Source organism: Amblyomma americanum, chromosome 1, assembly GCF_052857255.1.
Source record: "Amblyomma americanum isolate KBUSLIRL-KWMA chromosome 1, ASM5285725v1, whole genome shotgun sequence".
Taxonomy (NCBI): domain Eukaryota; kingdom Metazoa; phylum Arthropoda; class Arachnida; order Ixodida; family Ixodidae; genus Amblyomma; species Amblyomma americanum.
This window is the reverse complement of record NC_135497.1, coordinates 291,604,912-291,619,243: the sequence shown is the minus strand read 5'-3', so window position 1 is coordinate 291,619,243 and position 14,332 is coordinate 291,604,912. Positions and strand designations below refer to the sequence as shown.

The following is a 14,332-nucleotide window of genomic DNA, read 5'->3' as shown; positions in this document are numbered from 1 at the left end:
TGTCGTCGGTGTCTCTTTAATCATTGTTATACTATCCACAAAGATATATGCTTTTTATTGGAGAAATCTTGTCCCAGCGTAACGACAAGCGCCCTTTCTGAACAATGACCGCCCTTCCCAGTGGGTTCCTGTTTGGCTACAGCGTGTTCAAGCAGCGCCGAAACCTGAGCAAGTGGCTGCCCATCCTGCTGATCCGGAGATACGTGCGGTGAGTTGGCACAGCAGGCACCTCGTTGACCTGGCGCAAAGACCGCGACGAATGTCCTGCGCTGCTATCGCTTCTATGAGCTTCCATTAGTGTTAACCATTCGGCTGGTCGACTAGTCCAGTTATGGTGTTCGTTCCGTATGCCCTACCAGGAATAGAGCAGTTTGTGTTGCAGGTTTATTAAGTAATTAGAGAGATTTAGCATCGTACGATCCTCGACCCGCCACCGCGAACCAGTTCCTTAGGGTGTCAGCTGGGAATGCGCAGAGATGGTCACGGACGGCGCACGTCTCCCACTGCGCTGACGCAGCTTAGTCTCCGCGGAAGCAGATCGCGGATCGCTCTATGCTAAATTTCTCTATTTGGGCATATCCCCCCGCGTCAGGAAGACACGCTATCAGTTTGTCATTTCTTGAAGACGCTGATAGCCATAATATTACATCACGGGAATTGTTCGCAGCCCTGTCTTCCACGGGGTTATCACGTTCAAAGGTTCTCGGAGGATGTGTGCAGCCGCCTGATCGAGCAGTCAGTGATGAATGGCCCATGACTTTAGCGCGCTGGGCTTGCAGATTCCTTACCTTTAAATGAAGGCTTTGAGAGGCTTTAGAATCAAATAAAAGTGAGGGTGAATAGAGCCGCGACAACTAACGCTGATGTCAGGGAACCACTTTGTTACTGGTATTAAAGAAGAGGCTTAAAATCAAATCTAGGAAAAGCACCCATGTGCAGAACGCTCACCACAGAACATCCCTGACCGGAGCATACACACGCGACTCGCTCCGTTCCGGCCTAGCGATATCCGGTGACTCTTACGCTGGGAAATGACGCGCTGTGGCGGGGCTCTGTCCTTCATACAATTGGGCGGGGAGACAGGGTCATCGTGCCGTGCTTCTGCCTGCTTCTGGTGTTCTCGCTGCTTGGCCTGGTGTCGTCGGGACCCATCTGGCGCGACAACTACGCCCTCCTGCGGGGCAACTGCGAGGCCCGCTGGTGGAAGATACCGGCACTGGTCAACAACTGGGAGTACAGCCTCGACTCCGTGAGTGGTGCATGCGCCTCGGGGCCAAAAATGAAAAGAACATTTTTGGAGGTTTCTGTGCCATTTTCTCGGGAACTATAAGGCGTAATCAAACAAAATTTTTCACGAATGTTAATTAATGACATTTACATAACTGGGACTAGAATCAATTCCCTAGGTGCATTTGTATTTTTATGTCAAAAAACATTTCGTATGTGGCTGTTATTGCTTCGACAAAGATAAAAAGATAACAAATTCAGTTTTGTTGGTGGCGCATAATTTTAGTTCCACTTGCGTAAAGCGTTGGTTGCTACTTTCGAACAAAATTGGAACATTCTGCGCATAGCAGATTTTAAGGAAAAGGTGCATGAGTAGAAAAAATAAAAACCAAAATAAAAATAATAAATACAATTTAAAGCTAGGTTTTAGCTCTAATGAGAGCTGCGTCTATCTTGGATTCCTTGCAAATTTTACAGCGATATCTTTAATTACAACTGCTGTACAGCCAACTTATGCAACTCATTTTCAGTGTCAGCCCACATTAAAGAACGCCGCTCACCGAACATCCTCCAGCCAGAATTTTTTTCAGTGCGCTTTTGTTGGAGCTGAGTAACCTGTAGTCAAAAAGTGAATTTCAACGCATTCGCGTTTTTCCCTCTCCTCTCGCCACTTTTTGTGTTGAAAGGTTGGCGCTCCTCCGTCGGCCCCACCACCGACGAACGCGGCAATTCCCAGGGGGCGGAGCTTCCTGACCCCCCGGAGCGACGCTGCTGACTGGCCGCAGCCATGGTAGCTGCGTCACGTCTCAAAAAATATAATAGCCGTCTCTTAACAGGCATACGCAGGAGCGTGAAATGGATGAGGGCGCGAGCATAAAAAAAGTCGCCGGAAAGTGCTCCCCAGCTTTTGCGCGGAAAGGGCACCCCAGCAACGCCGCACCCGCGCTCCAACAGATGGCGCCGCCGTCGATGCCGCTGCCGTCGCCGCTCGCTCCACCAGATGTGCTCCGTTGGTGTAGAGGGAGAGGAGGTGTCGCCTATATATATATATATATATATATATATATATATATATATATATATATATATATATATATATATATATATATATATATATATATATATATATATATATATATATATATATATATATATATATATATATATATATATATATATATATATATACCGCGTCAACCCTTAAGAAGGAATGGGATTGATTCCGCCGGCCCCTTCTGCAAATGGCACTAAATTCTCTTCACACCTATAGTATTCAAATGGGGTTATCTGCAGGGAACAACATGAGAACGAGTCGTTTTCTGTTCGCGCCATCGCACCTCCGAGGGCGCGTCGGGAGTGCTTTTACTCGCTATAGTATTGAGATCGTGTAAACGCGCCGTCGTCGAGTTGAAGGGACCTTGCTCAACCCGATGCCTCACTCGACCCGCTCCTGGCGGTGCCATGTAAGCAAGAATATTGTCTCAGTAGAAGTGTCAACGCTGTCTACGTACGTCCAGCGATACGTCGCTCGCTTTAACCCAACAAAAGTGCATTGCTCGAGGCTAAAGTTTTTCCTAACACAACAGCGGCCTATACTCTGGTTTTGGCCACTTTCCTTTGTCGGAAATAACCTGTGTGCTTTGCATTGTCCGCTTCGTGGCGCCACTGTTCTATGAGCTGTAGGGTGCGGTACTAGTGTCAATAAAGTCCAAGAGAACCGTACAAGAGAGATAGAAGATAAAGAAAAAAATCAGTCCCGTCGTCGAGAGCAGATGTAAGCATGAAATGCATTGCAGAAAACGTGGAGCTCATTTCAGGACGGCTCATAGATGGTAGTAGCCGTCTTTGAGTCTTGGAGCCAGCCATCAGCCATTTTTCTTTCCTTGTCTCATCTTAGCGAGCGACAGCACGCTCGGCTACCTTTGGCGCTTTTGCTGTGTGCCCACCCACGTGACCAGCGCCAGCCTCTGAAGTAGAGGAGGTGGCGTTAGCGCGCGCTACAGATTGCGGTCGACTGCATGACCGCGACCACATTAATTGCAGTTGCGTCAACGCGGCAGTCGACAGAATGGAGGCGGCGGCGGCCGGCCGAGGCGAAGGTACGCCACCATCGTTCTGTGTACCACGTACACTGGCGTTATCTCCTCTTCTTCGGCACGTTGCCCGCACTGGAAACGTAGATCGCTACAGTTACTTTGAGTGCCTCTGCGTTCAGCCGCTTGTCTTTCTGCACTAAGCATCACGTTCAACGCTTCTCGTTCGTTGCATTCGTAAGGTCCCGTTTGCTCCCGGCCGTGGCGGCCGCGGAGGCCACGTTTCGACGGAGCCGAAATTTTAAAAAATAGCAGTGTGCTGTGCGATGTTACTGCAAAGTAAAAAAAAAACACAGGTGACCCAAATAAGTTTGAAGCCCTTGAAATCAGTCCGGAGGCCTCCACTACGGCACTTGTTTCTGTCTCCCCCCTTCTGTCGCTCCCTTCTTGCTCCCATTCCCCGGGGTTGAGGTGTACACTGAGAAGTTAAACAGATACTGCGCCTGCCCGTTCCTCGAAATAAATATTTCTCATAGCGGGCTTCGTAAACATCTGGCACGCAGAACGATTGGATAAAAGATCATAAACACGACGTTATCCAAAATGAAGCGCCAGCGCAACGCCAAGCCAGCCTGGCGACACTTCGTTGGCAAAGTTTTGTGGCCGATGTACTTGACACTCTGGACTCGGAATCCGAACTGAAAGACGGGCTGCGCGGCCAATAAACAGCCACTGAATTCGAGACACGCCAAACTCATCGTTTTAAGTCGTATACTAACAGACGAGCCCGTCTTTGCCCGGCAGCAGTCTACTCGCGGCTTTTGCTAATCTCAACCGATGGGTCTTCTGTGCTGCGGGGGAGGTGGCTGCGCACGTTCGATTTAGGTGCCTTGAACTCTGGTGCATAGAAATATGAGGCAATGGGATCAAGGGTGAAACGCCACCCGACATTACGCAGACCACGTGGAACGCGGACAAACTATGCCTCGCCATCACGACTTTCAGTTCCGGATCGAGGCCCGCCCTGATCGGCAGCTGGCGTGCGCGACAATTCGTACGCGCAGGCTTCATTCAATCACCAACGGCAGAGTGGTGTCAGGGTCCTTACTCAACCGTTATGAAGAGATCATTTGCTTTCTTTAACTGAAAGGAGGAAGGGGGGGGGGGGGGGGGGCATGACGAAAGGCTGGCTTTCGTTCCGTCCTACTTTGCCACACAACGCTTTCCCCTGGTGAGTGGCCATTTTGCCTCCCCCCACCCGCCGCCCTCTGCACGCGCTGGATGAGCATCCGTTAGCCCCACCCTCCGCCCACTGAAATCTTTTTCTCTAAATGTGGGTTTCTTTCTCTCTTCTTTATTTTGTTTTGAAAGCCTTGTCTAAGGAAAGATAGTATGGCCTCGAAAACCGCAGAACTTGTTCTCTGGCAGCGCTTGGTGCCTATATCCCAAATGAACGGACCATTACGATCTCGCATGGGCTGTGTTTTGCACTGGCTTCGTACTTCACGAGAAACAACAAGCGGTGCAGCCATGAATTGTCTTCAGCGATAGAGCATGGAGTGCAAGCACGGTCGTGGAGACAATAGTACAAACACATGTTTGTCTTGGAGACGGTCGACGAAATTTTGAAAAGCACATGTTCCCATGAAACTGCCCATGCATTCCAAATACTTCGCTATGCACCTTGCCTTACCGGAACTAAGCAAAAGAGGAAGGGTGTCTGACGGACTCTGCGCGCTGTATGCAGAGACCCTCATGCCAGATTTGTCATGCCATGACCATGGCAAGACCACACCAGAGCACGAGCGGTGCTCGGCCGAGTAAATAAAGTGGTATCCGACGGCACGCTTTGGACGGCCTTCGCGGCTTTTGTGTCCGCAGCCGCACATGAGCGCAAGCATTGTCCAGAAACCATTAGTTGCTGTCAGATGTCGATTCGCCTACTCCGAAAGCGCAGTGCTCGAGCGCGCTAGGCAAGCGCCTGCGCTGTTCTTCTCGCCGTCATTGTGAATAAATATCACCAGCTCATTCCAGCAAACAGCGCGGCAGCTTAAAAGTGGTGGTGGGGCTGACAGCACAAACCTAACTGCACGCAATAAAACGTCCGGCGACTTCCCGTAAGCCATGGCGTAAGCGAACGGCGTTTTGATTAGGCAGACTCGGGCGGCCGGGCGTTGGTGCCGTCGAAAGCGTGCTGGGGCGCCGCAGATCTCTTTTGATTGCCTGGGAAGCATTTCAACGGAGGCTGCAATGTAAAAGAGGGGGCGGGGGCGTTGGTCTTAGGCCGATGCCGAGCCCGATAGCCAACGCGTTCTCGGCCAGCTCGGACGAAACGAGAGCGAGCGTTGCGGTGCCATCGGCGAAGGGAAAAGCAAGCAGACAGACAAGCGAGCGGCGCGCGTTACGCCAGACTCAGCAGCCCGGCGACGAGGCCCTTGCGCCCTTGACCGCGAACGCGCCGCCGTGCGCGCGTCCGCCCGACGCCTTTCTGGAAAGCGCGAAACGGTTGGGAGCGCACTCGGCAGCAATACCGTGCAGCGCAACGCAGCAACTTGTCGCCGCAATACCTTGTCGCCGTCGTTGGCGATGTTGATGAGGAAACCACTTTATTGATCCCATAGGTTCGTGACGCCTGGTCTGGTCGCTGCCCTCAGTCCAGAACATTGTCGCCTTCCCCGATTGTCCTCGCCCGATATATCAGCCAAAGCTGTTCCCCCGGGGTCCAGCTGGTCAGGATGCCCCCCCCCCCCCCCCCTACCCCCCAGTTCGCGTAGGTCGGGTTGGAGATGGGTAGTTGTGCGCCCTGCAGGTGTGGGCGCTTCCACTAGGAATGATATACTGTAGGTATGAGACTGTTACAGTCCGGGCATGCGTCGGAGTGTTTGGTGCGGAAAGAGACCATCGCCGAACATCTACGTTGTGTAAAGGAGGCCACATCACGCAGTGTGTCGCGAACACGGCAGTTTGTAGCTACGCCGAGTTCCGATTGCTTGTGCCCAGAGAGCACGTAGTTCTCACTTAGGCGGGATCGGCACTCGCCCGTTCCTCAAAAAAAAAAAACGACCTAAATAATTAACATGGGGATGCTTACTCGCTCGTTTATGCTTTTTTACTGCGGGGGAAGTACATTCTCAGAGTGCGTGCTTTCGTCAGCGATGGGCATCCTCACGAGGGCGAACCCTCATGAGGGCGTCCTCAGCCTCACCTCATGAGAATTTCACTCGGTGAGGGTGAGGAAGGATGGACGGATGACAATACGTGAGGACGAGGGTGAGGGAGGGAAGACATGATGAGGTGAGGGTGAGGGAGGGCAGAATTCACTGTTTGAGGGCGAGGGTGGTGGCACAAACCGTACTCCGGGCTAGCGCTTTTGTCTGTGCTGCCCGTTAGGAACTCCCGTTTTAAAGCGCTACTTCTTAGGGTGAAAATTCCCGGGAAAGAAGTAGTTTCCGCACGCTGAAGGTGCAGAGGCGAACATGAAACGCGGGTGCGGCACATCTTCTCCGTCGCAGTGATGTACTACACAACCCAAAAAAGCTCTCTTCTAACTCAAAGACCTTTTTTTTTTTGTAACGTACCCGGTGAAACACCCTTTATAGTGCGCTAAGAAGGGGGCACTGGCCGGGCCGTGCAGGTGGCCGCCAGTCCAACGGGAACCTCGGTACTGCAGTAAACATTTTCATTATCATCTCCGAGTCTGTCAGATGATCAGAGTGTATATTAAAACTGCTAAAAATTATACCTAGTAAGGCTGTTGAATTCCCAAGTTGTATGCCTTCTTTGCCTGAATGAAGTCCGATTTCAACTCATTGAGGTTTTGACATATTTGGCTGCAGCGCAAAAATGCTTTTGCAAAATTCCTCTGTCAAATGAAAGCCTGTTGGCGACGTTGGTGTGGAATTTTTTTATTCACGCTGTGAGGAGTTCAGTACAATCATATCTTCCTTCTATATTTTATTTTCTCTGGAACTGCGGTATAGGAAAGCGGTGCCGCAATGTGGTGGACAAAGGGGACCGCTGTAGTCTTACCATGAAAATAAAGCCGCACCTTAACCACTTTGGTCTGAATCTTCGCTCATACTGCCTTGCATTGTACGATGTGCTAAAGAAGAAAATGTTGTACTGCCCTCCAAATAACATAAACATCTCTTGGTTTATTTCTGTCCCTGATAAAACCTGGGACTGCGTAATCGCGCGGCTGATTTTGTGAACCAAGTTTCCAGCAGGCATAGTAGGGAATTGACATTCAGCGTTTCAGTAAGGCGTAGACATGCAAGCAAATAATCACGGGTGGTTTCGCTTGCGGTTAACCATGAATTATCGTGCGGTAGCACTGTTAGTCCTGTTTCGCATTGCTTACCTTGACTTTCTATGCTGTTGCTTGGCTTGAACATGCTTACTTTGGTTGATATGTCATATGATGTAAGTTTGCGTGTTATTGTATCATTTTAGACTTGTACCACGGTAGAGTTGGCCATTGTCTACATTCACTGATACCTGGGAGTCCTGATCTCGCTCCAGGCGCAGAGGTGCAGTGATTAAGCTACGCACCAGTGCTTTGCGATGGCAGGTGCTGCCATCGGTGGGGCGTGTGAGACCTATGTTGTTACTGAGGAATCTCCCGCAACTAATCATTAAATTGAACTGCCACGGTGGGCAGTTTGCTCACAATCCGATGGGCAGCTTGTGCTCACGTCCCAACGTCACGTGACCAAGGTGGTCCACGTGCTGGAAGCAGGTTTCGAATAGACAGACAACCACTTTTCTGCGGATTGGAAGCGTTAGAGCACTAAAATGGCAACCACATGAATCGTTCACTCCATACTCGGGAAGTTAGTGATTACTATTATTCAGCCCAAATGCTGCATTTTAGCGAGCCGGTCGATTTCCAAGTGGCCTCAATAATGTTTTATTTTAAGCGACCGCTTAAGAGCCTCACTGCAGCGGAAAGTCGGCACCGCACCGGGAGAAGACAATAAAGAAATAAAAAAAATTAAAGCTGGGGAAGCGGGATCCGTTCTCGCGGCGGCGCTAGAATATCAGTTCCGCTGGCCGCTGCTTCAGACCACTACGCCGTCGCCGCTGCATTTTTAAGCATGGCATTTATAAGATTGAGAATGTATTCTATCTATATTAACTAAATTATTTACAAAGCTTTTAGGATACGCCACGAAACACATAGCAAAAATACAGCAACCGAGCAGTACACGCGAGGTATATAGACTGAGCGCATCACCATGGAGTGCCACTTCGGTTTCAGTCGGTCGGTTCATACACTTCCTTAATTTGAACAATCAGTTGGAAGAAATCCCAACATCCTGCCTATAATAACTGCCAAGCTCCCGTCTTGTGCTTGCAATGTCGTCGTCTCCGTCACGTAGCCGCGTTCACAAGAGTTATTGTTGGAAGTGTCAGTCTCTCACGCTGTAGTTTGAAAGCGCGGTCTTCATCACCTTGCATCCGTCTGCCATCCATCATCTTCCTCCCGCACGAAATGGCGGGAGATTAGAAGCAGTGAAGTTCAGAAAACCCAATGCAATCGCGATGTCATCGGGTAATGGTAATTAGGCGATCTACAAAGTTTCTTTGTACTGAGTATATTCTGTGCTCAGCACTTATTGTAATTATCGTAGTAAACGCTACTCAGTTATTTTCGAAATACTCTTGGCGTACATTAGTTTTTGTACGCAGAAACAACAACGCACTGAATGATTCTAGAAGTCAATTTTAGCACAGTTGGCATGGCAGCAGCAAACGAGGCAGCATGCTAAGCAATCCTTTTTGCTTTGCTGTCCAGGTTAGTGATTCAAAATCTGCACATTAATACAGGAGTGACGATCACTTTCCAGTGCTGCTGCCCTACCCACTGTGTGTTCAGCGTTACCTTTCTTGCACGGTTATCAAAAGATATGTTGTCTTTTGGCCGTGTTGAAACAAATCCTGGTCCGAATTAAAAGCAAATGCTATCGGAATAGCTAGAAGGCCAGAGGAAGATTAATTCAGCAATGAAGGGCCTGCAGGCGTCTCAAAACATAGCTGAGAATTAACTTTCCGGTTTAACTCAGCGAATTGATGGGACTCAGAAACCGTTGTACGGCCTAAATGTCTTAGCCACGGAGGTAAAAGACATGGAATTAGCAATACCGAAACTTCAGGAGAAGCTTAGTTCAATTAGAAACCAGATAGAAGATTTAGAAATCAGAGGCAGGAGAAATAACCTGGTCAATTACGGAATAAAACAGCTAAGCGAAGAGACTAGCGAGGAACTGGAAAAGGAAGTAATTGATGGTGTTTTTTGTGGAACAAGTTTTAACAGTGAGTGGTGCCGAAGGATGCCACAGGGTGGGTAAAAAGGAAACAAATAATTAAGAGACCAGTCGCTTGGAACCTCCGCTACTTCTGTGAAAAAATTTCAATATTACGATCACGCTATTAACTCAAAGACACCAAAATCAGCTAAAAATCCAAACACCAAAAAAGCTTAAAATCATTAGCTGAAGACTTTTCCAAACGAGCTAGAGAAATACGGAAACAACAGAGGAAAAGCGCTGAAGAACAGAGGGAACAGGGCGTCAAGCTTTAAAGCTAATCTATAATAAAGGAGTAATTACTCACTGGAATCCACCTAAGCGCCGCCATACGGCTACAAAGGAAAGCATACAGCTTTCTCAGAAACTTCGCAGCGAAAGAAAAATTCGCCCTGGCTGGTCCGGGGTTGGCAGATTGACTTCTTCTGTAAAGCGGTGGTCCCGGGTTCGTACCCCGGACCAGGACAAATTTTTCTTTCACTGCGAAGTTTCTGAGAAATCTGTATAGTCTTCCTTTGAAGCCGTGTGGCTGCGCATGGCTGGTCGCTAATGAGTAATTACGCCCTATTACAAACCTACTCCACCTTGGAAAATTCCCCTAAACATCTGACCAAAGCTAACCTATGGTAAGCTAAACGTTAATAGCGTACTGTATGGTTGGGATGAAACAAGAGCTCCTCGCTTTATGCTTAGAAATAAATCAAACTGACTCCGGACTAAGAGATCTCAGACCCTGAAAATACTAAATATTAATTGCAGAAGTGCCCTAAACAAGACAACTGAATTGGAGGCTCTTTTGCTTTTGCATGGCCTTGAAATAGCGGTTTTGACAGAAACTTGACTTAACAATACAGTGTTTGATAGTGAGTTCGCTACCACTGGCTACAGTTCGTACCGAAAGGAGCGTAATGGTAGAGGTAGAGATGTCAGCATTCGGTTTAAATCATCCCTGCGAATTTTACCAATGCCTGATGTACCCAATGTAGAGTGCATTTTTTCCGCAACGTACTATGAAATGTTAGATATATTATTAAAGCAATGCACAGGCTCCCCAACTCTACCTTTGCCGTATTATAGGAACTGAAACAATATTTTTGCACCAATGTTAAACCCGATAATCGTATTATACTGTCAGGATATTTTATTTCCCTGAATTAGACTGGTCAAACATTTCAGCTAAAAAGCATGACCACCGAGGTGAAGCTATGTTGGACATTGCTTTTGCCTTCGACCTATTGCAAACTGTAGAAGAAAATACCATAGTTCAGGGCAATTCTCGATCAATGCTCGTCCTCTTTTTTCTTAGCGGATCAGTTACTGCCAAAACAAATAGCCAGCTAGTAGATGGAATATCGGACCTCAATTCTCATACAGCAGACGCAGTTTTAGATAAGAAATCTAAATATTCATCTAACCTATGGAAACATTTCTCGAGCTTTTCTCGAGATACATTGTAAGAATTTTGGACTCTTGATCACTAATGACTTCACTTGAACTAAGCACATTGATTACATAATGGCTAATGTTAAGCGCAAGTTGTTCTTTCTGAAGAGAGCTTCGAGACTTCCTACGCCTTCTGTCCGACTGCTGGCATACAGAAACGTAATTCTGCCGATACTAGACAATGCATGTGTTATGTGGGACACTTTCACTAAAACTTACACTAATAAGATAGAAATGGTGCCAAGGAAAGCAGCTCGCTTCATTTAAAATAGATTTGGACGTACGTAAGTGACAGAACTGTTAACCAAAGCAGACTTGCCCCCATTAAAGCTAAAAAAACCGTGTGTCGACTAAAACAGTTCTTTCAATTTATTAACGTCCACTATAAGATAGATCTCACGAAAATAATTTCATTTGCATCTAGTTACGCCACTAGACAAGGACATAGCCGCACATTAAGGCCATTTACCGGCCCTAATAACCGTTTTAAGTATTCTTTCTTTCCACGTACAGTAATTGAACGCAATCTCCTAACCAATGACCACGTTTCAAACTCATCTATGTCGACGTTTCTTTCCAGTATTGCTTAAAAATCTGTTGTGTATGCTTATTTTCCAAAGTTTTCAAGCTACGTTTTTAAATTTTTTTCTTGTGTTCATTGCCTGTGTTATTACGTTTTGTTTACTTATCTGTAGCCCACCCTGCTAAAATCCACAGTGGGTATTGCAGTATAAGCAAGATAAATATAGATAACTAGTGCAGAGCACATGTATGCATGCAGTGCATGCCAGAAGTAAAGGCAGAGTGATATTTTAGGGCCCAACTCGTAACTGCTTCGGTTTTGTCTCACGTATTAGCTCCAACAGCTCACACAAACGTACCCTCACACACATAACAGTATAAGCATCTAGCCTCTCGTCCAATAGAGCCTTGAGGGCTTGTCTTGTATGTTTCGAACTCGGTAATATCGCCAGAAGTTGCAGACTAGAAAATATAACTCGAATTTTAAAATGACTGTTACTGATGATGAGGGTGAGGGAGGCCCGACGATGTGAGGGTGAGGGCTAGGGAGTGCCATGGATTCAAAACTGAGGGTGAGGGAGGAAAAGTAAAAATGAAGGCATTTGCCCATCTCTGGCTTTCGTTTGCATTGTTCGTCCACACTTTCTCAACTTCACCGCCTCGTCTGAGAAGCTCATGTGCCGGTTTCTGAAGGACAGTGCAGGCAGCCTGCCCGAGTAAAGGTTTTTTCAACAACTGCTCATCCCCGTTCGCATTCGCCCATCTCGACACCAGTGAAAGGAAATGGCCACTAGAAATGGAAGCACTCAAAGGCTATGTGGCGCGTGATTAACTGTTTTTTATTTTGTTTAAGCGATAGCGTAAGGAGCTCGTTCTGCTGAAAACCAGGCAGGTCCTGTGTCAGTCGGAAAAAAATACCAGGATATAAAAAATCAGAATATAGAAGTAAGTCATTGAAAGAACATAGCCGCCATTAGGGTTCAAACCCAGGCCCACTGCGTGCCAGGTGGGCAATCACATGCCATGAAGGGTTTTTCTTTTTAACATGGTATTTTATATACGTGGTTAGGTATGTACAGAAAGGGCTATATAAATATTATTTACAAAACACTCAGCTAGTGGGTGCGCTGCACATAGCTTGACAGAAGGCAACACGACTATAATGGTGGCAAAGCTATACACCGCATCGAAAGCGGAAACCGGTAGATAGTCGCTTTAATCGCAAATATCCCCGAGTTGGAGCATCGCTCGGCTAAAATGGCTTCTGGGTGAAACAAGAGGTTCAGCGTTGCGGTCTAATAGGCGCTATGAAATAAATATTTTTATATAAAATTTAAAAATTAAATTATATAAAATTTCCACAGGCTAAGAAGGCAGAAATCAGGAAAAACTAGTCATAAGGCTCATAATCAGGTCGATTAGCCCCAAAGTAATCTGTACCGTAGGAATTTAAAACAAAGTTATTCTTCAGCGTCCTTTGCAGCATATCCCAAAACAAAATTGCATCCTTGCAATTAATAAAACAGTGTTCAATGGTTTCAGAAACATCGCAAATACGACAGTTAACAGAGGGCGCAAAAATGTTCTTCCCATGGAGCCGTGTGTTAACAGGTAGGGCTTCGGTGTGCAATTTATAGAAAAACGTTTTGGTGCAAAGAGGAATCAGAATTTTGCACACTCGTTTTAACGCATCATTACCCTTGAGACAAAATTACACAGAACGATACAATGAAGGCGGAAAGAGCATCGTTATCAAATCTCTGGATAGGCTATTATGCGAAGCAGAATGTAAGTATTCATTCGAAAATGGAACCGTCCAAAACATCACAGATGGACAAATTTCCAGCATAAAGCGCAGTAAAGAGGGGCGCTGAGTAAAATTTCAAGAAACCGATAAGTTTGGAAACAGGGAGATGAAATTAAACTGCAAGAATTCTCTAATAAAGAAGAAACAGATAACTAACTGCCTCACATACAAGTGAACTACGGCCAGCCGTCCTTCACAAACAGCCCTGCAAAGATTGACACGTCGCATCAGCTGGAAATTGGATGCCCCAATAAAAGTTGCAGATATTAGATGAAAACGATGGATATAATGTCTAGCGCAGTGCAAGACATGGCGTGCACAATAAATTTTTGTTGCCAGAAAGGTGTTGGAGTCTTGAGCACGACCAAAAATCGAAAGGCGATGTTGTACAAACCTCTGAGCATAACGCTCAACGACTGAAACTCGCTCCATCCAGTAATGTGCGCTTGACTTAAATTCATGAAGTGGAACGCTAAGATATTAGGGGGATGGGGGCGGGGGGCACACACGACCATTCTATTCGGGCATAAAGGAGAGCGGTGTTGAGCCCCATGAACCAAACAACAGGCCCGAACTTTTACAGCGATTCATGTGAGCGCCAGAGGCGATGCTAAATTGATCTATCGTAGATACAGCTTTGTCAGCGCTGTGCTTGTCAATGTAGAAAAAAGCGAGATCGTCAGCTTATGCGAGCACTTTGAGTTCAATACCCAAAAACAGAGACGCCATGGATATTACTGTTATACGAAACACTCAAGCAAAGCGGCTCCAGATATAGGGCAAAAAGAAGCGGGGATTGGCACGGGGTTGGACAAATCACCACTAATAATTAAGCAAGTCGAAGTTTTGTTGTAGCAGAGTTTCACAACTTAAAGGACAGTAGCCCCAAATGGTGACATAGGCCACGAAGGGTCGTTGGTTCGACTGTGTTAGAGGGCAAATATAGTGAACGCGTTGTGGTGTGTATGACTTAGTATAGCGTGTTTGGGATG

General features: G+C 47.0%; 1 protein-coding gene across 2 annotated transcripts in view; it reads left to right on the top strand.

The window, feature by feature from the left end:
- The window catches only part of LOC144115246 (nose resistant to fluoxetine protein 6-like), a 95,432-nt gene that overhangs the window by 63,755 nt on the left and 17,345 nt on the right, over positions 1-14,332 (top strand). For both annotated transcript variants that reach the window (XM_077649540.1, XM_077649541.1), the window contains 2 exons: positions 122-208; positions 1,084-1,249. In XM_077649540.1, coding sequence (XP_077505666.1) covers positions 122-208; positions 1,084-1,249 — 253 coding nt within the window. The remainder of the gene's footprint in view (positions 1-121; positions 209-1,083; positions 1,250-14,332) is intronic.